Genomic DNA, 26,149 nt, shown 5'->3' on the forward strand with positions numbered 1-26,149 from the left:
GTGTGTGTGTGTGTGTGCGTGCGTGCGTGTGTGTGTGTGTGTGAAATGTCTGCTTTCTGTCAAAACCAAGAGGGGTTTCCTTCGTTTTAAATCTAGAAATGAAATATAAAACATTGAAAATGAAAACTTTTAACCCAAACCCTGGAATATTTTTATTTAGAAATGCTTTCTTTTAGAACAGTGTACCACCAGTAACTGCCTGTTACTAGCTCTTGTTATTTTATCACAGGTTTGTCTTCGGTGGCTGCTGCTGCTCTTGTCAGCAGCTGCCTGCCTTCATGCTGGCCTCTGGCTGGTTGCCAGGCTGCCTTCCTGGATTCCCCCCAAACCCAACTGCCTTGCTGTGACAGAGGTTTGCCAGGGGTTCCCCTCCTTTTTGTACCAGAAAGGGGCCAGGTGTGTACTGGGCTTGCTGCTGAATTGTCATCTTCCAGCAACACCTTTTTTATGGAGGGGCCTTCTAAATTATACACTATACACAGCTTTAAGTACTTTTGTGCATAGAGCTCACAATCATTTATGCATCTGGCTTTTCTCAAAACAAAATGTTATCTCTTGGGATGGATTTGAATACATTCCATTTCAAGTAATTTGTCAGAGAATATCTATTTTTCATGCAAAGGAAGGATGCATTTTAATAGTCTTCTTAATGCATTCAGATCATTCCCATGGAAAAATGGAGCCAACCCAAATACAGCAAAAAACTGCTTTCAAATTTCTCAAACATTCTCAAATATTTGTTCACAATTCACTTTGATCATTTTCCTGGATCATTTAAAAGCATCCATATTTTGCCTGGGAAGTGAATTCTAAAGCTAAAATTAAGAAACAAGATTTGATATTTGTGCATGCACATATTCTTACTGTAAATCCTTATGCTAGTCTAATATGGGAATAGAAATACAGAAAGGAGGCTAAAATACACTGAATTATAAATTTATTGTTATTCATGGGAGTTGATAGACCAGTGAAGGCTGGTCTAGAACATGTAGTGGATTTGGTAAAATACCTAAGTAAAGTGGACATAAATAGGGGGGATAGAGTTGTTTTTCTCAGGTTTGTCGTTACAAACCTAATGTATTTATCCACTTATATCTTTTGCCAGTAAAATTCAGGACTAGTAAGGCATCTTTAAGGTACCTGCTTGCTAGTATTGGCACATTCTGTACTGTCAGATATGGCCTGGACTTCAGAGAAAAGGGAAATCAGTCCTGCAATCAGGAAGCTCACAAGATGTCCATAGGTAAAGATCAATTGCAATACTTGAAAAATTAATTGATCCATGTTCCAACGTGTTTATTTGCGGTGCAGATTAGGATTAGGCACAGGCACCTGATGGGAGCCCAGCACAGTGCTCCGTCTGCAGCCAGAGCAGCAGCCACCTGAGGCTGTAAACCACACAGTAAAGGGATGGTGCAAAATGCACCTGGTGGGTCAAGCCCAGAAAGCATGATCAAGCTTTGAACATGCCATCCCTCGCATCCCTGTGGGGTGCCTTGCAAAATGTCCCACAGCAAAAACCAGCCATGCTGGGGCAGTGCCAGAGTGACAGCACAGCAGTGGTGCAGCTCTAAATGTGGGAATAATTTAGCATATAGATTAGATAATTTTGTTGAAACAGAAAGGCGTTGCTAAGAAAGCTACTGCTTCTTGGAGGGTGCTGAAAGCTTTCTTCTCTTCCGACAAAAGTCCTGTGGTATTTAGGTGCAAAAAGTTATTATGGTGCTTGGAGAAAGGGGACTTTACAATCACATCAATTATGCTTCGTTTTGTGAGCAATTTCAGGAGCATAATAGGGGTCAGAAAAGAGGACAAGTCTTGTTCCATGGTATGTTTAGTATGGTGTTGCAGAAATACTTTCCTCTTTTCAGTTAAAACAAAAATGCCTCATTAAAACCCAGTGAAAGACACTGAATTTTTTATGCACCCATAGATTTGCCTTTGCTTTCTGTTTTCCTTGTGAGAGCTCAGACATACTGTAGTGATTCAAATCTGTCCTTTCTGTAACTCTATTTTCTTCAGTTAAATTAAAACAGGGGGAAATTAGCCCCTTTGATTTTTCTCTTCCAAACTGGCTGGAAGTGTTGTACATGCGGAAAATGAGATTTTAAATGGAAGGAGAGTGACTCACACTAATTTAAACCCCAAACTAAAGAGCTAATTGCATATATTATAATTTCTGTTATAATGAGAAGATAGTCATAAGTGATTACATACATTTTAGAGTTCAAATTATTTTTCTAAAACATGTTTAGGGTTAAATCCTGTCCTTGCTGGAAGAGAAAATGCAGAGGCATGCTGCCTTTTTGGCAGACAGGCTGCTGCTGGCCAGACTAAAATTTATTGGGGTGGCCTCAGGGACTTGCTGAGGAAACATTTTGTTGTTTACCCCAGTCTGCTCACTTACCCAGCCAATCTCACTGTTTTTTGGCCAATACGGTATTTATGTCTCACTTTTTCTTGGGCTTCGTGTTCAGCTTTGCTCTCTGAAAGCCAAAAAGCTTTCCCTAGTATTTCCCCCTTTCCTCTTCTTTTTGACCAAAGGTTATCTCTTAGTTTTTTAAAATAGCAGTTCCTAATGTGGAATAGCAATATTCACTGTAAATACCTTTTCTATATGAACTGTGGAAGAGAGGCCCAGTTCTGTGGAGATCCAGTTCCTTATTCAATTAGGTTTACTGGATTGATTTGAATCACAGTGGTAGGCTTAACTAGCAATAGCTAAGGGAAAAAAATGTTGTGCTTTGTATCAGCAAGTCTATATTCCAAATGCCTTGGCAAAAAGAGATAGGTGGCTAAACCATCATATGGGAATGAATCATGCAGATGGTTGGCAAAGTCATAGCAATGATACATGCTAGTATTTATTTTGAAATGTTATATATGTTGGAGTCTCATTTCATCTTAACACAAATCAGTACTCTTGCCAGTACTGATGAACAAAGACTTTATTGAAATTTAATGGTTTTTTTAATGCTTATACTTAGACCTTATCAAATTCCAAGTTCTTAAAATAAAACAACAGAGCAACATCTCTCCCCAGCCCAAAGCCTCATGTATTGAATACAGCGGAGTAATCTTGTTTTAAAGGCAGGGCTTAGATTTGAAATGTCTAAGTAGAAGGGCAGTTTCTTTTATGGTCTTTACAAAGCTTAGTGTAAGAGCAGCTCTGATATTTTCTTAGGTCTTACTGATATTATTAGAAGTATTTCAGTGCTCTTTACTAAGTTATCTTGTTTCCAGTCTTGGCTCTTTTTGTTTGTTGCAGATACCTCAGAAACCAAACAACTAAATAAATATGTTTCAGTAGCTTAGATGGGCATGTTCCCATCATTGACATTCAAACCTTCCACTGACATAAAAAATTTTTTGCTTTTAAAGAGATATCAGTGTGACAGCTCTTACAAAATAGAACTGATAGGCTGCTGCATGATTTCGTTTTTCTGTAATAGAAAGATGTAGCTCAAGTAAGTGTGTCCTGTGTGAAATCACATTGCTTAGCTGGGTGTTAGGATGAGAACTCGCTAGTTTTTATAGTCAGGGTTGTTATGGTGCCACATGTATCCTGTGTCCTTCCTCCTGTGGATACCACGATGGGTGCCTTCAGCCTCCTGGCCCACTGTGATGCTGAACTGAATGCCAGTTGCTGGCACCTGCACTCAGGAGGGTGTCCAGGACCTCAGGAGGTCATTGCTCTCTTTTTCAACCTTTTCTTGGATCTGGGGTAAATAACAAGTCTCCTCTAGTCTTGTGTTTCTGGATATTTTTTTTAGGAGGTGGAATGGAAACAGTGCCAGCCTGCTGGGGTGTTATGGGAATACCAGTTTGTTTGACTGGGCAGGGGAATTTTTTGGAACTAATGAGTTGTGTTCCCATTACCAAAATGGTGTAATACCTGAGGTCTGATAGGGATGCTCTTATACAGTTGAATAGTAAGTAGATACATATATTAATCATGGAAATTTCTGTTTTCTCTTGCAATTTGTTATACAATAAATAGATTTTTCTTGCAGATTCTCTCATTAAATTGTCTGAGAGGAGTAGCCATTAAACATTCATTCCTTTATAATTAAGTAGTTTAGATGTAGGTCTTTGAACACTTCCCTAAATAATCGTGTAAAGCTGGGTACAAAGTCAACAAGGAATGAAAGAGTATTACTCTAGGGAAGTACTTTACAATAAACTAGCAAACTATCTACCAAGTAGTGCAGAAGCTGTAAGACATCGGTGTTCTTACAGGCTAGAGGTGAAAAAGGCTCTTTCCAACAGTAGCCATGACGGGAGTGAAACCTTTTATAGTTCCATCCTGTTTGATGAGCTCTGAGTTACTCAGCGCTGATGATACCTCTGTGTCCATCACACAACTTGTGTGTCCTGTTCTGCCTTCAGCCTCCTCTTCTTCCCCTTCCCTTTTTCAGCATTTTCAACAGTTTTTGTTTGTTTTGTTTGTTTATTTGGTTGGGTTTTTTTACAAATGTGAAAAGAATCAGTCTTGGGCATTTTGGGTTCTGCTTCTCATGCAGCTAAATATTTGGTCTGCCCCTCTCTCACCTTCTCAATTGTGGATGTTGCATTTCACTGAGGATTTTCTATGACTAGTCCCTTTTTGTTGCCAGAGTGTCCAGCTATTCTATTTCTCAGCTTTTAAGAAACTTTAATACTTAACATTTTTCAGTTTTAAAATCTGTTACTCTGCCAATTGATTTACATAATCCAGCAGTTCCCAATATTAATGACTACCTCACTAGATTTTAATGCTGCTATGAATTTTGTTAGTGATTGATTATAAATGCTTCTAAATGCAATGTACAGCAGCACAGAACTAAGAGAGATACTTAGATTTAAATTTATGCTCTAAGATCTGTAAGTTCTATAATTTTAGTCCAGTTAGCATGGAACATTGTTGTGTAGCATCATAGTGGTCTTTTCAGTTAGAGCATCTGGAAGCAAATCAAATGAGATACGAATTTTGTTCCATTAGCACAGCTACTTTTACAGCCACGTTTGTACTTTAATGGTAAGACAACTTGAATTTTGTTTGAGAAGGCCTATTTCCCATACAGCCATGTACACTGTAAATAAGTATATTCCTAAATTCTAATTCTTTATTGATTGCATGTCACTGGACGTTTTTTGATGCTGAGATGTTTGCTCTTTCCCAGCACCATGGAGATCTATGTGTTTCACTGGCTGTGATGATTCAGCATGGGAAGCACACAAACTCTGTCTCTCAAAGTGCACAGGAGAACACGCACAACCTCCCAGCCTGAGCACAGCATGCCGTGCTGCACAGATGTGTTTTGCCGGGTGAGTTTGCACCCATGCCACTCCATAGGCATCACTCACTGTTGGGCAGTAAACACACACAGCCGCTGAAGTAAAGCAGACTCCAATTATATCAGTATGTGAAAGGCTCAGATCTGTGTTAGATGTATATGAATGATTCATTTCCCCCCCTGTTTAACTGAGGTGAGGACCTGCATAGATTTTCTGTTCTGACATGGGGCAAGGAGAAAGCGTTGCTGCTGGATTTTGAAGAATTCAGCTCCTTTTAAACAATCTTTTCTTTTAAGGGAACCTGCTATAGTAAAGTTGTGTCTGAGCTTAAAGATCCTCTTTGGCCCTCTCTCTTTTCTTCTTCTTTCCTTCCTAATGCTTTAATATCTCAGGACTGCAAAAGATACTTCCATCAAGAATATGCCTGGCACTGGCTGAATGTTTCTGTAACTAGAAATAAAACTACAGGATGTGAAATGTCTTGTGACAGAAACAGCAGTCCATCCGTTTATAAAATGGATTTTATTATTTGATCACCTGTAATAGCAAGGGATACTTGCTACTGAATACCCCAAAATGTCTTTCCAGTCCAGTGTACTATGATTAGAAGCATGGGAAGGAGCAAACGTACTCCCTGTTATCAGGTCTCTGCAATGATTCTTTATTGAATTTCAAAGTCAGTGCAAGACTTATTGTTTGATAACAAAAACACTTGCTATTTCCAGACCAACTTCTCACAACAGCCCTCCATAAGACCAGTGAAGCCACAGATGAAGAGTCATGAGACCACTAGGGTCATCTAATACACTCCCTCGCAGTTACAAGCTTCATGGTATAAATCATTTTCATAAATATATGAACACAGAAGATAAAACTGAACTATGGAATTAAGTCTTGTCTGCAGTAGAGGCAATGACAGGGTCTGTTTTGTACAGAATTTACTGCAGAATCTCACTCCTTCAGTGCAATATTTTTTTGCCCTTGCCTCCACTTACTTCACAAATCCAGTTTTGAAGTCTATTCTGGCTTAGATGCTCTGGAGAGAATGGGAGAGAAAAAGACAGTGTTACTGGTGACACTTGGGTAATATGTTTCCAGATCCAGGCTAGTCCCTTGGCAGTTATATGTCAAGAAATGGGGATGAATGAAACAGATTAGCACAGGGTGAGATCCCCAGGTGGTATAAACTGGCATAGCTTCTTTGGGCAGCTTTTCTACTAAATGAAATTGGTTTTCACCTCTTGAAGATGTGAACCACAAATTGAAACAGTATAAAGACTGAAGAATAAATAGACCCTATATATTTGCTGGTTTAGTTTCAAAGTTTAGCCCAAACCAGTCTCATTTTGAGGTCTTTATTTATTAACTTCTTTTTATTTGGCATCTCTCTCTTAACAGACAACAAGGAATACTTGCAATTCCTAAGGACTCTCCAATGAAAGATGTTAATTTTGTTGCCTCTTTGCCCCCTAAAAAAGTAATAATTAAAGGAAATCCAGTGTGAGGCAATGCAATCAGCCATCTCCAGCATCCCATGTTGAAAACTGCTTGAATAATTCACTTCTCTCGAGTATCTTTAGTGGATCAGCTCTCAGCCCAGGGGTCATGAGGGAAAGCAAAAAAATTCCCACCCAATCACTTCTCTCTCTGTACTTTCATAGCAAACTCCTGTCTCCCTGCTGAGAGATACTGCAGCTGCCACCCAGGAATGAAACAGAAATGTGGTGCCATGTGGGTAGCAAAAATGGTAAGATTTTCTCTGATGTTATTTTATTAAACCAAACCAAACACTACCACCCCCTAAAACACTTAACTTTTCCTCCTTCCTAACATCCCTGTTACTCCTAACACTTCCAGTAACACCGCTGATGATGAACAGTGAGGACAATCCTTTTCACTGATCAGATCAACTGCAGATGCATTAGCCATGCAGATCAGATGCTGCAGTCCTGTTGTATGTGCTGTTCTCATTCAATCCATTAAAAATCCTGTATTTCCCTGACAGGCCTATGTACATGTTTTAGTAGAGAATTATATTATAAAGGGCTGAGCAAGGGAAAAGAGCAAGTTTCCTATGACTGAGACTGAAATGTCCTGTGGCATCAAGGTGTTTTGATTAAATTTCCCAGTTTTAAAATGTGGTAATATACAGCTGTCCTTAAAATGCTGGGGTTTGCAATGGTCTCTTTGGATCTGAAGACTGTCAGGGAGTTTTGCTGTTGCTGTCGTCTATAACTCGCATTCCAAAAGAGGTTTTGTTTTCCCCAAATCTGCCTTTTGGGATTCTACAAATTGAACAGCTATCACTTTCAAAGTTTGTGTGTCTGCACTTTGAAGACTGAGGAAAGCCAATACAAAGTCCATGTTTTATAATATAGAAAGAGCCAGCAGCCCTTTTCCACATGAAAATTGCCTTGAAAATATAAATGGATTACCAATTAAATTTTAGAAATACATACCCATTCAGGTCCCCAGGCTTCTTTCACCCAGCGCCCCAGGGGTGTGGTTTGAGGATTAGGGAATGAACAGCTATTTTACAGCTATGTTTAAAGATGAATTTGTACCTCCATGGCCTGATGTTATTGACAGTGCTGGGACTCCAGCAAGCACCCATAGACTGTCTGCTTTCATTTGCTGAGCAGCTGGTAGGTAAATGGTTATATTTCAGAGCTAGCACAGAAGAAGCAAAGCTCTGCCTGTTTATCCAGAGCCTGGATAGCTACAAAATAAATTTGATAAAGGAAGAGGAAGTAAGCATGGAAATTGAGATTCTTTTTCTCTCCAGAAGGATTTGTTAGTCCTGATAGTGCTTCAAATGAGCATCTCCTGAAGCTGGGTACGTCTGATGGGCAGTGTTGTATCAAGTCCTTTCCTTTCCTGATTTCTCAAAATCATTGATTGAAATTAAAGAAAGATTCAGAACATGTATGTCAATGCCTAGACTATTCCTAAATTTGGGACAGAAAGTTGTAATAGATTTAGTTCAAACTGCTAGCAGGATAATGAGCATATGTAAAGTTTTGGACTACAAAGATCCGCATGGTTAAGAGAATCCCTCAATTCCCAAGTAGCTTTATTGTTTTCATATCAGCTACATCTCTATTGTGTATAAATTGCTTTGGGATCCTTGGGGTGGAAGGCTTTAGATAAGTGTAAATTACAGTTGCCTGTGATTATTTTAAAGTGGTGATTGCTGGGACACATTTTTTATTTGTATTGTGGGGGGTTATGATTCTAGTATAGAGATATGGCAGCTTCAGAATTGGAGAAGAAATATGTTCTGAGACTTTGATTTATGTTTTTCTATCCTACTCTTTGAATATAAGTAAGAGGGCAAGAAGGAGAGCATGAACGTTTAGTGAATGTGCTACTGCAGTGTAATTCATCTTTGAGACTGAAACAGCACGTTTATAAACTTGGTTAAGCAAGCTCCAGTTTCTCTGCTCTCTTTTTCCTACACCTGTTGGAAGCACTTTTGACAAATCATGCACTTTAATAAAAACATTTTCAAAATTACTTGCAAAATATACTGCAATCAAAATAATGGCTAGATTATGTGTTTGGAGCTAGTGTCCTTTTGTTGGGTGTGCAGGATGGCTATGTTACATTGTCTCAGAAGTTTTAAGTAAATGTAATGAACAGCACTTGCCTACAGGTACTGTAGCTTCAGTGAACCCTGCATTTGAGGCCCTCAGCATACCAAGAAGCATAAATTGTGGTATTTTACCTAAGCCGAGAGCAGGATATTATGATTATTAGAAGACTGCACAATTTCTGGAGAAGACATAACTGCATGTGAGACTCAGTTGTTCTTGACAAATTCCTTCCAACACTGTGAGTCCCACAGGTCTTCAACAGCTCTCTGGGATTTAATAACAGGCTCACAGCCCAATAGAAAGAAGAAATCATTCTAATCTCACATCTTCTTTGGTTAGTTTAAGCATTGCGACATTGAATGTAATTTCCATTGAAACAGTCCTCGGTTCATTGCAAAAACAGGAGTGGATGATCCACACTTTTTTCCCCACACAGGGTTCTACTTTTTTTATAATCAGAATATAAAAAGGATGCTAAAGTATAAGGAAATTATTTCTATGCATGTTTAAGTGTTATTGAAATGAGCAGCTGGCAGTAGCGTTGTCTCATTAACAAGGTAGTATTTCCTAACTAGTTGGATGTGATACTTGATGTCACTAAAGCTCACTGATGTATATGTGTGAAGGTACATTGATACATGGCAATGAGATGCAAACGTCTCATAATTCTAACAAAAGGAAGTAAAAATGTTCACAATGATATTGGGCAGCCAAAACTTTCACAGCTTGTCAACTGAAGCGTGGCAGTGATCGTGGTGGCTGAGTAGCGTGGGCTTGTGACTGACACACTTGTGATCGAAAAGAAAAAGATAAGGGAGATTTCAGATGTTTTCTTACTGAAAAGGCATCATGAATTTGAAGAAACTGAGAACTGTTACACATGGCAGAAGAGGACTGTCTTCCAGGAACATGCTAAAGAGCAGCATTTATGGCTGTAAGCAACAGCAGTCAGGGACATAGCATGGCCAAGTCTGGTCCTGGACTGTAACCCCACCATCATCTTCACAGACCTACAGTAGGGATTATATCTAAAATGTGAGATTTATTGCCTTTTTCATTCTTGGTGCTTTGGCCAAGTTCTTTCTTCAGATTCCTGTGGTCTGTCTTCTCCCACCTTCATTGAAGTAGTTGTTTAAGCTTTTTCCCTGGCAGCACTTTCCTTTTAACATCTTGCATTTTCATTTACTGAAGCAATGATTAGAGATTGTGCAGAATTGTGCTGAGGCTGCTGCTATTCTCAGGTTGCTCTCTCTTGCCGCAGACGGGAGACAAAGCAGTGTCCTCGCAACAGCCCCCTTGGAAATCCAAGCTGCAGTCCTCCTAACAGGATTGTTTATTATCCCATCTTTCACTCTTTAATTAAAATTATGGCTTTTGCCATGACAAAGAAACATGTATACAAAGTATGCGCAACCAATAAATTAATACTGTGAGGAAAGAATAAGCCAGCAGATTAATCATTCATCTGCTGTTTTATACATGGCAATGAGTTAGACCCTTCTTCAGTATCCTGGGGGTCTTGTGAAAACATCTTTAAAGTGGAGAAGACGGGCATACATGTAGGGAAAAGAGACTTTGGGTTGACTTGAGGGGTAGAAAAAACATCTTTTCCTTTCTGATGGCAACTGCTTCTTGCTGCTGCTTGAGCAAGCCATTCTGCAATGTGTTAGTGAAAGTGCTCATTTGATTGTAGATGATCTTTCAAATCTGCAAACACCTGGTCATGTTATGTGCTATTAGATTTACACTGAGTGAAGGAAGGGAGAGTTTTGGTCTGTTTTTCAGTAACATTGAAGCACATTGTTGGGAATAATTATGATATCAGTATTTTTGTTCTAAAGTTTTGGGTTTTTTTATGCCCACAGGTGATAGCATACCTCTAAAATTTTGCTTAGGTTTGTATTAACCCAGATAGAAGAAGGAAAAGGGTCTACAGTAGCCAATTTTCTCTCTCTCTCTTTTTTTTTTTCTTTTTTTTTTTTTTTTCTGTTGTCATTGAACTTTTCTGGTTTGTTCAATCTGGAAAGGATCTTTTTTTTTTTCCTGCAGCCTCTGAGATCTAACATAAAAAACCCTACTCCCCCACTTCAGTCTCCATAGCTACAAACTATTAATTAAAACTTCAAACCCTTTAAATATGTGAACTTTCCTTTTTTTTTTCATTCCAGCTTTACTGCCTGCTGATGCTACCTCTACATACAATCAGATCGGGTAAAATTTCTCAGCCTAACACAATGGCTTAGAAAGAATTTTGCTTAGATGTGATATCTAGTGCAGATAGCCCAGAAATAGGAGTCATGGAGTAGCTTCTTCATGTTGAGGGGACAAAGAATTTGATCAGTTCTGCTATAGTAAACTTGGAAAAGCCTTGACAAGTTTGCAGGGCTACCTATTGGGTACATAAATACTTGGAAAGCTGGCCTGACTTTCAGTGTGGGAATTCTTATAATGGTTCAGAAGTTTAGCTACTAGCTGGCATCTGATCTTTGAAAAAGGAGGTTGCTTCTGGGTGGCTTGTTATATATACTGAAAATAAAGGACAGGATCCTGCTTAGACAGAATACCCTCAGTCTTGCTTGACATTTAATTCAAGCTTGTTTCCTAATCTTGAACCTTCAATAATGCCCCTCTGGACTGCAGATTTTGGATATGGTCTCAATCCAGAAATATAATGTTCAGGCCAATCTCAGCGAGCAAGAGCATCCCTGGAGATTCAACACTGGACAGGACCATGATGCTCCTGCAGACCAAGTGTTCTGCATGAAGTTCAGCATTTTCCATGACAATCAATGTTTTAAGGCTTAAAGAAGCATAAACTTTGTACAGAAAGACACTTCACACTACTTTTGGCATGTCTCCAGTATTTTGTGGCAGTTGCTGAGTGCTATGCAATGAGACTGGGATCGTGGCTATGCTCATAGGTAGGGAGACAGTATAGCTGTGTTCCTGTAAGTCTTCCTATGTGCAAAAGCATTACTCATCTTGTAGTTCTTGCATGGTAGAAATATTGAATCCTGTTAGCAGTGTGAGTAATAGTTATGCATGAAATTAAATCTACTTCTCAAATCAGTCAGGTTTGCCATTTTTGTTTTATAATGCAATAGTTTCTGCAGATAGAAGAGTAAATGAATGCACTAAGATGGAGTGTAGTGCTCCTGAGGTCTACTGTGGACTTATGTGAGATCAAAGAAAAAGTATTTGTTCTTCTTGCCTGAAGTTCCTCACAGGTAAAGTATGTGTATCTGTCAATCAACTTTTTTTTTTTTTTTTTTTTTTTTAGATTTCCTACACTTTTGGGCATTTTCCAGCCAGTTTGTAAATGCTGTGTGACTGATACATTCACACTGAGGAGAATAGGGAATTGAAACATTGCGGGTTTTGGGCAGTAGTGTCCTAAAGAAAATTAATATAGTTTGGTGGACACAAACGTTTTGTTTTGTTAAATAATATTGGCTATTACTCTGAAGCCTCATTTGAAAATGAAAAGGACTGAAGGTTGCTCTTTTCTCATTCCCTGCTTGAGTCTGGTAACAGGCATCCACAAAACAGACTGAAGGGATCCTAAAGATACTCTTTGTTTCCACCACTGCTTGCGATTCACCCGAATTCATTCAGCAGCCTGGGGACACCTACTAAGAGGTGCACTGCAAAGTGCCATGCGTAAAATCACCTACTGTGTGTGCAAGTTTTGCAGCCAACACATTCAGTTCGTTCAGGCACAGACTGTTTTTTCTTGTCTCTGCTTACAGTTTTCTATCTCAGAAACTGCTTGCTTCTCTTCCCTGGTAACAAGGCAGTTGTATGCAGGCTGCTTTTCACGTCCGTCGCTTCTCACAACATACTCCCCATACTGAGTCAGTGATATGTGGATATTACTGATGCTACTTTCATGACATCCATGTTTGCAGGCAAAATCTAGTCAGAATAATGCATCAGTATTGTAACAGGAAGGATTTTTTTTTAAAACTTTTGGCTGTAATTTAATACTATTCACCTTCACTTTTACAGAAAAATAATCCAACCAATCACTGTGTATGTACCAGATTATTTTAGCACATTTTTGTTTCTAAAAAGAGGTACAAATATTTAATTGAAATATTTCCTATTAAAATAAATGTAATGAATAAGAACAGAAAGTTCTCATAACAACCGTCCCTGGATACTTCTGTGGATACTGGCTTGTACAAATGAGGAAGATCTATATTTGTTTCTTCATCAGTTCCATATATTGGACTGGATATTATAAGTTTTGAGCATGTCTTTCAGCAGTGCTGTGAATTCTCCTTGGTTCTGTTCAAAATATCAATTACTGAACCACACTAGGCTGTTTGGAAACCACCCCTCAAAACCTGAAGACAATAAGCTGTGAGGGAATTTTTGCACGATAAAAGGAGTAGAAATATATACAGTGAGTAAGACAGCACCTTGCACAGGTAACACAGTACTTTCCCAATGACAGAACTGTCCACTCTGAGGAATCCCTCATTCTAGTAGCTAAACATCGACATTGCAGGTTAACAGCAACAGTTTCTGGCACTGCAGCCAGAGTGAAGCCTGGCACCCCACTGATTTGTTGAGTCTGTCTGAAGTTACACTGTACTTGCGGAAATTTTCTTTCACATTCCCTTCATCAGCTGCAGCCAGATTGATGGCTGCAGGGGATATGGAGTTGTGCACGTATGTACACGTGTGTGTATGTGTGTCGAGCCACACTGCCATCCTGCAGGAATAGCTTTTCATGGGATACTTTGAGCTGCATGTGAACTTGCTGGCCACGACCAGCAGCATACAATAGCTGCTGGCCTTTCCAGTGACAGCTCTTTGGGGTAACAGGAAAGAAACAGAGGATTTTTGCACAGCTGACTAGAGGGAGGCTATGCCCTGTCTTCATTTCATGCAAGCCCAACTTCGACATAATTCTGAGGAAGCCGGCAGCCTAGCAGCGGTCCCGAGGCAGCCTCCCTTGCAGTACTAAAACTTCTTTGTCATAAACAGAGAAGTCTGTAATCTGGTTATGAACCGGTGTGGATTAGAAATTGAGTTCACTCATGCCAATAGCTGCCAATATATGCAAGCGCAGAATTAGGCCCTGGGTATGTGGGACAGTAGTAAGAGTAAATTTTATGTACTTGCATAAAACAGGGAAAAAAAAGCTATAGGAAAACATGTTGTGATGAAGTATATATAATTACCAATATACACTTTAATTTTTTTATTTCTCAGAATGCTGATTATATATACAATGTAATTCATGAAACATGACTTAAAAGATTAAGAAAGGATTGTAGGTTGTGGGGATGTTTTTAAAGAATATAAGGCTTAGAAAACAAGCAAGTAAGCAAGAGGCAGGAAAATGTGTGGCTGGGGAACTATACTGGGATTTACCAACAGCGGGTTACTGCAGGACTTGAATAGTGATCAGGAACCTTTGGGAAATGCCATCTCCAGCAGCAGTTCTGGCTGCCCATGGCCACTTGCTGCGTTTGGATAGCAGGGCAGGCAGGGTTTTCGATCAGAAACAGGGATTTGCTTTTCACTTAAACTTTCTGGATAGTTTAATCATTTTTCCTGGATGATCACATTGATTTCTTACTCTTTCTAAGTATTTCAGGAAGGAGGTTCTTTCAGTGCACTGAGGGGCTGCTCCGACACCAGCAGGTACCACCTGCTCTATTGCAATGCGTAACAGAGGCATCTGCTGACAGCTTTAATATTCTCCAGCATATTTTGGTAATAACTCAGTTATTTAATTGCACCCTAAAGGCACTGAAATTTTTGAAAACCTTTTTGCAGGGTGAACATGGATACTCGCATTAGCAGTCAACATCCAGGGTGAACTGCATTTTGCTAAGCAGCCAGCTCCAAAAGAAGATTACATACTATGGAGGATTAACGGCTGTATCGAGGAACCGGAGGGATGGCAGTGAATGACATTACCGGAGAAGTAAGCAGTGGAGTGGGGCTCTGGAGGATTTCAGTCGGCATGTTGTGGAATCCCACTCTATTGATCTAACTTGTTTCTGAGATATTTTATAATGACAAACCATGCACTTATAGAGTAATTACAACTCCTGATCACCCTTGTTAGTTTCATACTCTAATTAGGTTCCTCTTTGTGAGAGCGGGAGATTAATCAGCAAAATTTATCCTTTCTAGGAATATATAAGTTCAAATGTGTAGAAGTTCATTTAAAAACAATGCCAGCAAATTATTGATCTTATCTCTGTCTTTGGCAGCTTTTTCACCCAAGCAGCTTTTTCTTTGTTATTACGAGGAAGAGATTTCTGTCTTAGTTTAAAGCTGGTTTTGAGGCTTACATGGAATGTCAGCCACTATGAAGCATAAAATCAAACATAAAAACTTCATGCAAAGTCCTCATAGGAGCTTATAAAAATCCACACATACTTAGTCAAACTAAAAATACTGTCAATTCATTCTTTTGGCTTAAAGTAGTTCCCATCTGAGATTGTTAAACACAAATATATTTCTAGATGAAGAAGAAGAATGTCTTTGAATCTTCCAGGTTGCCTCTGCTTGCTTAAGCTCCTGGTGACAATAACTTGAAGCCATCATTTTCATTTCAGAACAAACACTTGGGCATGAGGCAGAGTATGGCGAAAGTTAGACTGTTAGCCCCTTTCCCAAACAGCCATTTACCTATCCCCTCCGTCTCAGTATCAACCAAAGAACCTTCAAGGCAAATCAGAAGTCTCATTTTTCTGTGCTTTTTCCCCTGTCTGTATCCATTAAATTTCACTCCTGCCTGCATAAAAGGGAGGGAGGCGAAAGAGCACTGCTGAGCCCCTGATATGCTTGCTAAATGTGTTTTTTATTGCTCAAAATCCAATCAATCTGATAAGGTGAAGGAGGCTAAGGTGAGCAAGTCCTGCAGGCTAGAGGCCAGCCCGGATGCTGCGCTTGTGGTGCCTGGAGGTGACTGTGTCTGGGCTGGGAGGGACCCTCTTTGCTGTGCCTTTACTCCACATTTGGCTCCCACTGGAAATGACATTTTTCTAGGTATCGCTGGAGTAAACACTGACTGCTCTCTCCTCTCTGGATGGGATGTTTGTACCCAGGGCTGCTTCCCATACAGGGCTTCCTCGGCAGCTTTCTGCAGACTGAGCAGACCAGTCTTTTCCTCACCACCTCAATCTCTTTTGCCATCTGTTTGCAGCAGTACCTACCTTTGAGTCTTAAGATGTGCAAAATTAATTTTGACTTTGGAAACAACACATTTGAAATGATTTAAAGTGGGTTTCCTTCCAAGAACTTAAAATCTTCTGAAAATGAGCCCCACTTAAAAGAGCTCAGGCAGACATCTGAAGTCATCATGAGATTTGCAAGCACAGCTTGAGGTTCTCATAGTCCACCTGGAGCACATATTGAGCTGTGAGCACAGCAAGCTCTCAGCCTTCTCCCTTTGTCTGTCCCTCCTTTGCAGAGTAAGATGGACCCTCAGCTTGCACCTCCAGGCCTGAATGTAGGTGCTTGGAGGGGATGAGCACCTGCCTGGTGTTTCTTAGTGCCACTCCAAGCACAGCCTGAAGTCTTTAGCAAAATTCTTGTTGTTTTCTCCTACTCTTTTGTATCTTTACTTTTTGGACACATGCTTTGTACAGTTTCTTCAAATTACTAAAAAATAAAAAGGGCAGCAGGATAGGGAGGAAAACTAAGACACAGAACCAGTGAATGAGCTCAACCTGGGGCCTGAATTTTTAAAAGCCATTTTTTTTTTTGAGCAATAGCTTTCTGTGCTGGGAGTGTAGCTTTTGATACAGTATCAAATAGTGCTCAACAGCCTCCCTCTTGAAAGAACAGATGCTTCAGAGATTGCCTGAAGCTGGAGTCTCATACAGTGAGACTCCAAATCAGCAGTTTGAGAGATTTGTGCCATGGCTTCTGGCGCTAGTCTGTCCTTTTTCTTCTTTGCTTCCTCCTGAATCGACCTTACCTGCCCCGGCTGCAGTTTCACGCCTCGGTGCATGGCACACTGTGCCTTGTTTTATTGGGAGGTTTCTCTAAAGCAAGAGATCATTTAGGAATGTTATGTATATACAGACATATTGCTTGCTCCTTGTCAGCCTGAGGTGTCACAATCTGCTCACGGAGCTCACCAGCTCCCATCTCCAAATCCTCCAGCTTTGATAGAGCCTGCGGGCTGGACCTGTGGCAAGAGCGTTGTGTGTGTTTCTGGCAAGTCCTGCTGACAGTCTGGAGGGGATAGCTTTTTAGATTTTTTTTAGACAAACAAACCCACAAAAAGTTACTTGGGTAAAAATCTGATCAGAGCCACGTTTCTCCTGACCTGTGGGGAAGCGTGGAGCTGTTGCAGCACTTAGCACAGCCCGGAGATTTTGGAAGTCCCCTGTGCGCTGGCGAGTGGGCGTGAGGCGGGCGCTTGTGCCGCGGCTGCGGTACACACAGCGCCTGCATCCCGGTTCCGCCGCGGGCCAGGGTCGGTTTAGAGCGGCGGAGGCAGGGGAGGGGATGGGGAAAGGAGAACGGGAAAACGTGCCGGAGAACGCGGAGGGAAGTGCAGCCAGCGTAAACTTTCTGTTGCAACCTTATTAATCTCAGCTAAGAGCGCTGCGGGGTTTGGCTGCACAGCGGGGGCTGGTCTCGCTCAGTGTCTGCGGCCCGGCCCGGGGGCGGCGGCGGCGCGCATCGCCAGGGCGGTCGCGGTCCCGGCCCCGGCGGACGGCGCGGGCGGTGCCGGCGGGCGGTGCCGGGCGGGGCGGGCAGCCCCCGCCGGGCGGAGCTCTCGCGGCTCCCGGGGGCGCGGAGCCGCCGCAGCCGGAGCCGCAGCCGGAGCCCCCCCCGGCCTCTCGGAGGCGCCGGGAGCCGCGGGCGCCCCGTGCCCGCCCGGCGCCGCAGCCCGCCGCGCCGGCAACATGAACCAGACGGCGACGGTGTCCCACCACGTCCAGTGCCAGCCCGCCCGGGCCGTCAAGGTAGGGTCCGAGCCCGGCGGGGCGGGCGGCTGCGGGGCTCCCCCGGCCCGTCGGCGGGGAGCGCGGGGCTGCCCCCTGCGCCCTCCCGCCTGCCGGCGCAGCGGGGGGACCGTGCCGGGCACGGGCAAAGTTTGCCCGAGGTCAGGGCGAGGCGCCGGGGGGCGGTGGGCGCGTCGCGGTCAAGTTTGCCCGCCGGTCTGGCGGCGAGCGGCTCGGCGGGAGCGGCATCGTGGCGGTGGCGGCGGTTTCCCCGGCTCCCTTCGCCGGGTTCGAACAAAAGTTTGTCCCGGAGGAGGTGGCAGCCGGGCGCGGGGCTGTTGGTGTCTCCCTCATCTTTACTCTCTATTGCCTGTACGGTTAATGGCTGTGGTTCAGTAACAGGGCGTGAAATCGACTTGTTAGTCGGGATTTCGCCGTTGCCCGGTCGGAACGACCCAGGAAGATGAGCGGCTGTGTGTTTGCTGTCCTCAGGTGTGAGATGTGCGTGGGTGCTGTGGCTGGGCAGCGAGGACGATGGTGGGGGAAGCCCCCCGGGGAACAGCGGGCTCTCTCCCTGACTGTCTTCTTCCCCGAGCGTCTGACACCATCCTGCTTCTGCATTGATCGAAAACTACTTTCTAGCCGAGTTGCTGCTCTCTACAGTGATAAAATGAAATCCCTAAGCAGATTTGTATTCGCTAGGAAGTACCTCTGCAGAAAAAAATGGGTTTTTTTTCTCCTGAAATAAAATAACAGTGCAATCAGTGACAATATTTGATCATTGATTCTTAGTTCTGAAAAAAAAATCAAGACATTTTATACCGGCTATTTTGTTTCATAAAATGATGTGAAAGCCTGAAAAGTTCAGTGCTTTGCTGTCGGTGACTCAGGATCGCCCGGTACAAGCCTGCATGCAGGGTCATGTAGGGGGAAGAAAACTGCTGGGGTTTTGCTCAGTGCACAGGCAGAGTTGGAGGGTTTGGGGTTGGTTTGTCCTCTCGGAATGAGCAGCTGAACTGCGCATCGTGTTAGCAAATTGTCAGCTGGGCTTTATCCAGTTAGTGCTAGGAATAAAAATCATGAGTTGGAGCTGAGGCGGGAGGGGGTTAAAGGTGTAAGTCTTCTATTAGCGCTGTCATCTTTATATAGGCTGCATTACACTTCACAGTGTGTTATCAGTAATGCAAAATGTCTGTAGGCTTGGGGACAAGGTGGGGATTGACCTGTGCTTCTAATGACCAGTTATGTAACGTGTAACTGTATCCATCACACCATAACCGGCCAGTTAGTTCGTGCTCAAATGGGCAAGGCCATGGGAAGTGATGAATTACAATTGCCCTGGCCCACTTCAAAGAGTCAGCATATATAATGTTAAATTGCTTAAAACCATTTCATCCTCTCCAGGTCTCTCTCTGAAAGTACCGGAGAACAGACAGCAGTGTGGTACTTGCTCTGGGAAGTATTCCCCTTACATTTGGGACAGCTAATGCTAATTTTTCACTGACAGCAACATTTATTAAATTCATTTGACTGGACTTCTAAGCCAAAACAACAACAACCACCAATATCAATATGCCATTAAAAAAAAAACAAAAACAAAAACAAAAGACCCAGATGAGTCAATAGTCTTCAGAAAAAGAGAACATGAATCAGAGCCTTCTAGACATGAGTCCGTTTTAAAACCAACACAGTAATGCTGATGCCATTAGAAAACTGTCTCATTTTTCTGCTCCTAATTCAATGTGTCAGGTGTAAAATGTGCTTTATAAATAGTTTCAAGTGCTTCCATGCTAGGCAAATGGATGCTCCACGATAAAGTACTTATGACCATAGATGAGCAGTAACTGCCCTATGGTAATGAGGACCTCATATTGGAAATTACTTCAAAAATATGTCATTAGTGACCAGAAGAACATAAATCGCACGTTAATCGTAAATTGTAGAGAAACAGTGTTAGTTCCAGCAATTATGAAGATTCAAGAAAAAAGTTTACAGGAAAACTTCACACCAACTAGAATGAGATCTATGAAAACCCTTCTTTTTTTTTTTTCTTTTTGTTACAGTTTTATGTTTCTCTGCAACACGTGAACCCATGACATCTCAGCTCCTCTGTGTTACAGTCTGTGTAATGTTACTTCTCAATATTTTTGGGATCAGCTACTCACTTCTCTGTAATGCAGCATAAACTTTTGAATGCATCCACATAACAAAGAATTGAATGATCCACTTGTCCAGTAAATTGAATCGTGCAAACTTTATCCATGACAGTTCCTGCTCTGAATCACCCTGGGACTGCAGGAGGGCTGGTGCCCAGACATAGGGACAACCTGTCCCTTTCTAACATCCTTCTTTGTTGAGGGAAGGGTACAACTTTTTGCATCCAAGAGCACTGAGAACTGAGTGTACTGCATCGCAAGTAGTTTTGGTGGCAGAGAAACAAGTTGACAGAGAAAATCTAATATAAAGCAAGAAAAAAAGCTCAAAGATACCAAACCCCGTGGATAAAATGTAAAATCTCCTAATAAAGCTGCCTTTTACCTCTAAGCCTTTTTACAGCTTTTCTGAAATTGCAAATCTTACCACCTTGCTGACACCACTATGAATAATGATCTTTCACTCTGAGATCTGTAACAAAAACTTTAGGGTCTAGCTGGGAATACTAAATACCTGCCTTCTTTCTGTATCATTACGGCTTTGACTTCAGGAGCCCCCCTCCAGGGCAACAAACCTGGTTTTATTCTTCGCACCCTTGGCTCATCTTGTCCATACAGCAAGTAAAATAGCTCTTCCAGGGGAATCTCTCTGCATTTATGCACTTTCATGTTGAATTGGTGGCCAAATTATTCTTTTAATTCCCTGCCTCCCCCTGCCCCTGACAGAGGAGAAAGTCTGTTAAAACATTGTTTGCCTTGTTTGGAGGAAAAAAAGAAAAAAACACAACCCAGTAATAGAAAAGAATTATTGTCTTGGCTGGCTAGGGTCTGCCATTATGAATTCTTTCAAACCAAATATTTGTACTGAAATTATGGGGACCGTGGAACAGAATTACTTATGTCTTGCTTGTAATACGTTTGGGACAATTTGCACTGGAAAAAAAAAAAAAAAAAGAGGAGTTAAGCTAATATTTCTGTGGCTTTCTACATTCTTTAATAATAAAACGTACTCTACCAGATAATGACTCTCTGCTGTTATCAACCTAATATTGATCTGTGAGCTGGATCATTGAAGGAGTTACTAATTGGCATTTCAGAAGCTCATAATTACTGTGTAATATAATATGTATGTTATACCCTTTTACTCTACTCTTCCTTCTTCCCTGCCTTCCTTTCACTTTTATTTATTCATTAGCTTTTAGAGTTGCAGATATGTCCTCAGCAAAAATTCTGCAGCAAGTTTCATCAGTATCCAGGGACAGTATCGGGAATATTTACATTTCAGGTTTATTGTAGTAGTGTTTTAACACTTGCTAATTGATGAATATTGTTTTACTGATAGTTTTCTTATTTACAATCAGGTTGAGGAGCACATATTTAAAGGGGATTTGTTGTGTTCCCTGTGGACTTACATGTGTGTTTACAGCAACTAAGGTGTTTACACCAAACCTGCACCTTAGCAGGAAATATCTGCCTGCTCCTGCAAACTGCCATACACGCACCTCCTCCTAAAGAGAGAGAGAGATACAGCTCCTCCTGTTCATAAAGGCTGTTCGATAATACTTTTCAAGTTGAAACTTAAGGTAGTTAGATCTTTAAATGCCCACAGGATGTGCACAAAACAGGCTTTGTGCAGGTATGGGAATCATTCCAATCTACTAGCTGTTTAGGAAATAAATCCCTTAAAATGAGAACAGCATTTCTGAAATCCATTACATCAAAAGCAAGTCACCAACAGATAATCTCAGTGTGTGTTCAATTATGAATTATCCAGGATAATACGTAACAAAGGGCACAAGTAATACAGGGCTGTGTCATTGTTAGGAAGGCAGTCTATGGCAGCATAATAATGCAAAAAACCCAAGAAAAAGTGATATGTGTAAAACTAGTAGGTTTGCATGGTACTTTGTTTAAGGCATTAGATGATCACAGCACTGCTGTGCCGTGTAGAAACACATTTACATTGCCACGTGAGGAAATGCAGCTCTGGGGAAGCACAGCGTGGAGGTGGCAGTGGAGGCTGGAGCCAGGCTGGCGATGGGGAAGGCAGGTCGCTGTCATGTCTCTGGATACGGCCATCTCAAAATGCATGTTTAGATCAAAGTAAATATTTTTATTTTCATAAATGCTGAGCAGATGTACAACGCCCTTGTGTTTATCCTGTTCTTGAGACTCTAAAGGTGCATAGTGGCCCATCAGGGGACACCAAAGGTGATTATAACACTAATCAAAGAAATTGGCTTGGAGCATGATAGAAATACCTTGAGTCTTACTCTCTGAAAGCATCTGGGGGTCTTTTGCATTGCATCCTCATCATTTGTAGTTGCTTTATGTCCATTTTGGCAAACTGGTTTTGATCACATTTGGGTTGAGTGGAGATGCTGGTGTGTTTTATTGGTATTTTCAGACCAAAAATACAGCCATGATGATACATATGTATGTATGGGGATAACAGGCTGGAGGTCTCTAGATGGAAGTTTGAAGAACTAATCACAGCTTGTAAATCTTCACATTTCCACATATACCTTTCCATATTGTTTCAGTCTCCTTGCCAACATCTGTACTACCAGAGAATAACCAGTGCCTTTTCCTTTTAAAAGCAACCCTTCCTTCACTGTAAGAAGATGCAGTGTTACAAATAAAAAGCTGCAGGAACAAGAAAAAACAGTTTAAAATATTTATATATTATCCCCTTCCAGTCTATGAAGAAATAATTGCTCTGTGTCAAAGGTAACATCAAGATTAGTTTTATTTAGGTGACTTTCAGTTGGTACCAATTGGAACAAAGTACTATTTTTTAAAAAAAAGAGAAAGAAGGGGAAGGAGATGCAATCAAATCCCAAGTTCGTGCTGTAAGGAGTGGCATAGCATCAGCATAGGTCTGATGCTTGGGCACAGTGTACCCCAGCAGCAAGTGCCAGCACTGCTCAGCAGAGATGGAAATGACTGGGGTTGTTCCTGCGTTCCATTGCCTGCTGTGAACCTGCCAGTGGGTTACGTTTGTTGGCTCTTCCTTGCCTGTACAAATTGTTACTATGCTTTCCAAACTTTTTACTCTTAATTCCCTGCTGTTTTCGTAAAACTTAAAAGCAATTAGCAAAAAGTGTAAATGTTGGGTACTTCTATGTATTTAAATATATATACACTGATTCTGTGGTATACATTTGATGTATGTAACCATACACAGCAGTGTATTGTAATAAGTAGACAACTTATAGCTTCCAATTTAGTTGTAATGCTAGGAATTTAGAAGGCAGTCACTTTAAAACTAATATACGCAAATATGCATGAACATCGTGGTAAATTATATTTAATAATAAGTTGGTACTTTCCTGGATTGTAATCATATAAAATTTTTCCAACTGCAAATCATTACTTTAAGAAATATGGCATTAAGTTTAATTCTCTTTGAAGCCACTTAAGATATGGGTCTGTGAGTGTTAGATAACACTTACTTGAAAGGATATCACATCATGAGGAATTTAATCTTTTTCATTCTTTAATGCAAAACTGTTTTACTAAACGTGTGAAGATAATTTTGTGCCTATTTTGTTCAGTATTTCATTCTTAAACTTAGCATGATAAGACTTGCTTGCTGTCAACCACCTGAACATTGTTTTGGAATTTATTTAGGACCTTTCATGTTTAAAGATTTTTATTTGAGGTCCTCAAATTGAATTATAAATGTTAAATTATGCAACATCCAGGCCAGTGATTGTGCTGTGTTAATCATTTGACATTTTTTTGGATTTGTGGCTTTGGCTTCTCAGGTGTTGATAACACCCAATGTTACTGGCATTACCTGCATTATGTGCCAGAAGCAAAGAATCATCTTAGGCACCTATAAATTAACCCCATGACTTTTAAAAATGAGGCATCTGATAGTGGCAGAATGGCTCGGGGGCTTTTTGTTCCAAAGAAAGAGAACTAGACTTGCAGGTTCATTACACTGTGAATGGAACTGAGTGATTCACAGCAATATATGCCAACCCCGGATACCTAAAGGAAGGCAACACCTAGAACCAGAGTCATCAGCTCAGTTAAAGACTCGCCACAGTCCTAGGCTGTGAAATTAATGCAACTGCTGCAGACGAGGGCATGTCTTACTTCATATGAAATCTAACCAGTAAAATAATTTGAGTGCATTGTGCTTTAAAATGCTGGTTCCTCAGTGTTGACGGCAAAGGGAGCAGCAGCTAACAAGCGGAATGGTGGGCAGGTGCTGTGAGCATCTGTCTAATGGGTCTCATCTCCACATTGAGAGTGTCAGAGAGCGCTTGTGCTGGTGCCATCCTGGGGCCTCAAGGGAAGTGGGAAAGAGTCCGAGGATATTTAAAGCTTGGTGTTAATGATGCTGGTCTTGAGCTGCTGACATATTCCCCGAGAATATATCAGGAAAATATTCTGAAGTTTTAGTTTTGAAAGAGGGAGACTGGAACTGAACTGGGTTGTGGCTCCACAACACAGAGACGGTTGTTCAGCTTGAGTTTGTGTGTGACCTTATCGAGGCAGAAGGATGTGGAGGTGAGCCCTGTGGAAATTTTACAGGAAGCTGAGAAGGAAACAGAGGTGATATCTGAAGGACATGGCGAGACAGTGGTGGCACCTTGTCAGGAGAAGGCAGAGACACAGGAGTCACAGGAAGACGGGATCTCAGAGTGCGGCTGACTATTAAAAGGCAGCTGGCAAGTGAAGAAAGATTAGAATAGAGTATTGTATTTTAGCTTCAGCTAAAAAAGACGTTAGTAGGGATATCGGCTGTTAGGTTAGATTACGTTGCTAGATCTGGCCAGTCACATTAAAATTGCTACAGAAAGTCACAGCCTTGAGGCTTTCTTTAAAGAGAAACCAAGAGACAGAGATAATGCACTTGTATTGAGAAGTGTCAGAGGTGAGGTTTGCCGTGTTATGCCGTGTTATCTCAGCGTGGCCCCCTGGAAACAAGTTAGCACACTGTCCACAGACTTTGTGCTGGGGAAAAACCTCAATTTTTTGCCTCGTTAAATAGGCTTTCTACATCTAGTTTTATTTACTCTTTATCTATCTATTTGTTTATTTATTTGAAAGAGTTAGGCAATAGGGGGAAGAAACCTAGAAAAATGTAAACACAGAATTAGTTACAATTGTGTCCCTTGATTTGCCTAGTAAGACAGAAACAGTAACAAACAAAAAAAAAAAGCCAAAACCATGAGTTTGTCCTAAAAGTTAGGACAATAATTATGTAATTTTTTCCTCTTAAAAAAAATGCTGGGAGCACACAGAGATAATATTTTGGTAATCTTTGTCCAAATGTAGCTACCTGAGCAATAATAGTTTAGCACTGAGAGGCAATGACAGTACACAGGTGTTAAATCCTTAGTATTTTCAAAATTATAAGTTGTTTTAAATGTATTCTGTAATGTTTAATTGATATAGCTTATAAAAGTGAATATTTCAATAATAACAATCCTATTATTTTTTGCAAAACCTGAGCTGCCTTTGTAAGTAAGAGATTTCAGGTATAGTAAACCACTGACATTTCTGCTCACAAATTTCTAAGAACTTTTACATTAACACAGTTGTGGAGAAAATTAAAGCTATTTGCGTGCAAGTGTGCAGGATGCTGTGATTTACAGTAGCAAACATCAGCGTGGAAAAACTGATGGTATTATATTAAAGGACAATACTTTTTATTTTCCTATAGCTTGAGAAAGTTACAAAATATTAGCACTTAATATCAAATCAGCTTTAAAGTTTGTATCATTAAAAAGATTTTGCAAAGGTGGGCCTGTTCTTTAAGGTGGTAATCCTGCTCCTTCTGCTGCTGACTCCTGGGCAGGTGCCCTGTCTGACCTCTTCAGTGATCCTAATTCTCCTTTGTGCTAATTGTGCTTTGCCCAAGGGCAAGTCCCTGGCTGGCAATGTGTCTGTCTGTTGTTGGTCAGAGAGCACTGGTTGTCATCTGTAGGTGTGGTAGGTAGTGTTCTGACCCTGTGGGTAAGTGAGATGCAGACATTTTCTGTGCAGATGACGCCGGCACCTGCTGAAGTATTTTCATGGGGGAAGGAGAAAGCAGGGGCAGACAGCTGTGCCCAGTGGCCATATTGGTGACAGTAAATGCTCCATTCATGCTTCTGCATAAGGTGGGGGAATTTCCTAGTCAGGGGAAAGTAGGGACTGGAGCTTTGCTCTGAGATCTTCAGCACCATGTGAT

General features: G+C 41.3%; 1 protein-coding gene across 1 annotated transcript in view; it reads left to right on the forward strand.

The window, feature by feature from the left end:
• The first annotated feature begins 17,621 nt into the window (after nucleotides 1-17,621).
• The window catches only part of DPP10 (dipeptidyl peptidase like 10), a 551,325-nt gene continuing 542,797 nt past the window's right edge, over nucleotides 17,622-26,149 (forward strand). Inside the window, exon 1 of the mRNA XM_037398165.1 lies at nucleotides 17,622-17,824. Within this exon, the coding sequence (XP_037254062.1) occupies nucleotides 17,765-17,824 (60 nt within the window). The 5' untranslated portion in view covers nucleotides 17,622-17,764. The remainder of the gene's footprint in view (nucleotides 17,825-26,149) is intronic.

This window comes from Falco rusticolus, chromosome 8 (assembly GCF_015220075.1).
Source record: "Falco rusticolus isolate bFalRus1 chromosome 8, bFalRus1.pri, whole genome shotgun sequence".
NCBI classification, from domain to species: Eukaryota; Metazoa; Chordata; class Aves; order Falconiformes; family Falconidae; genus Falco; species Falco rusticolus.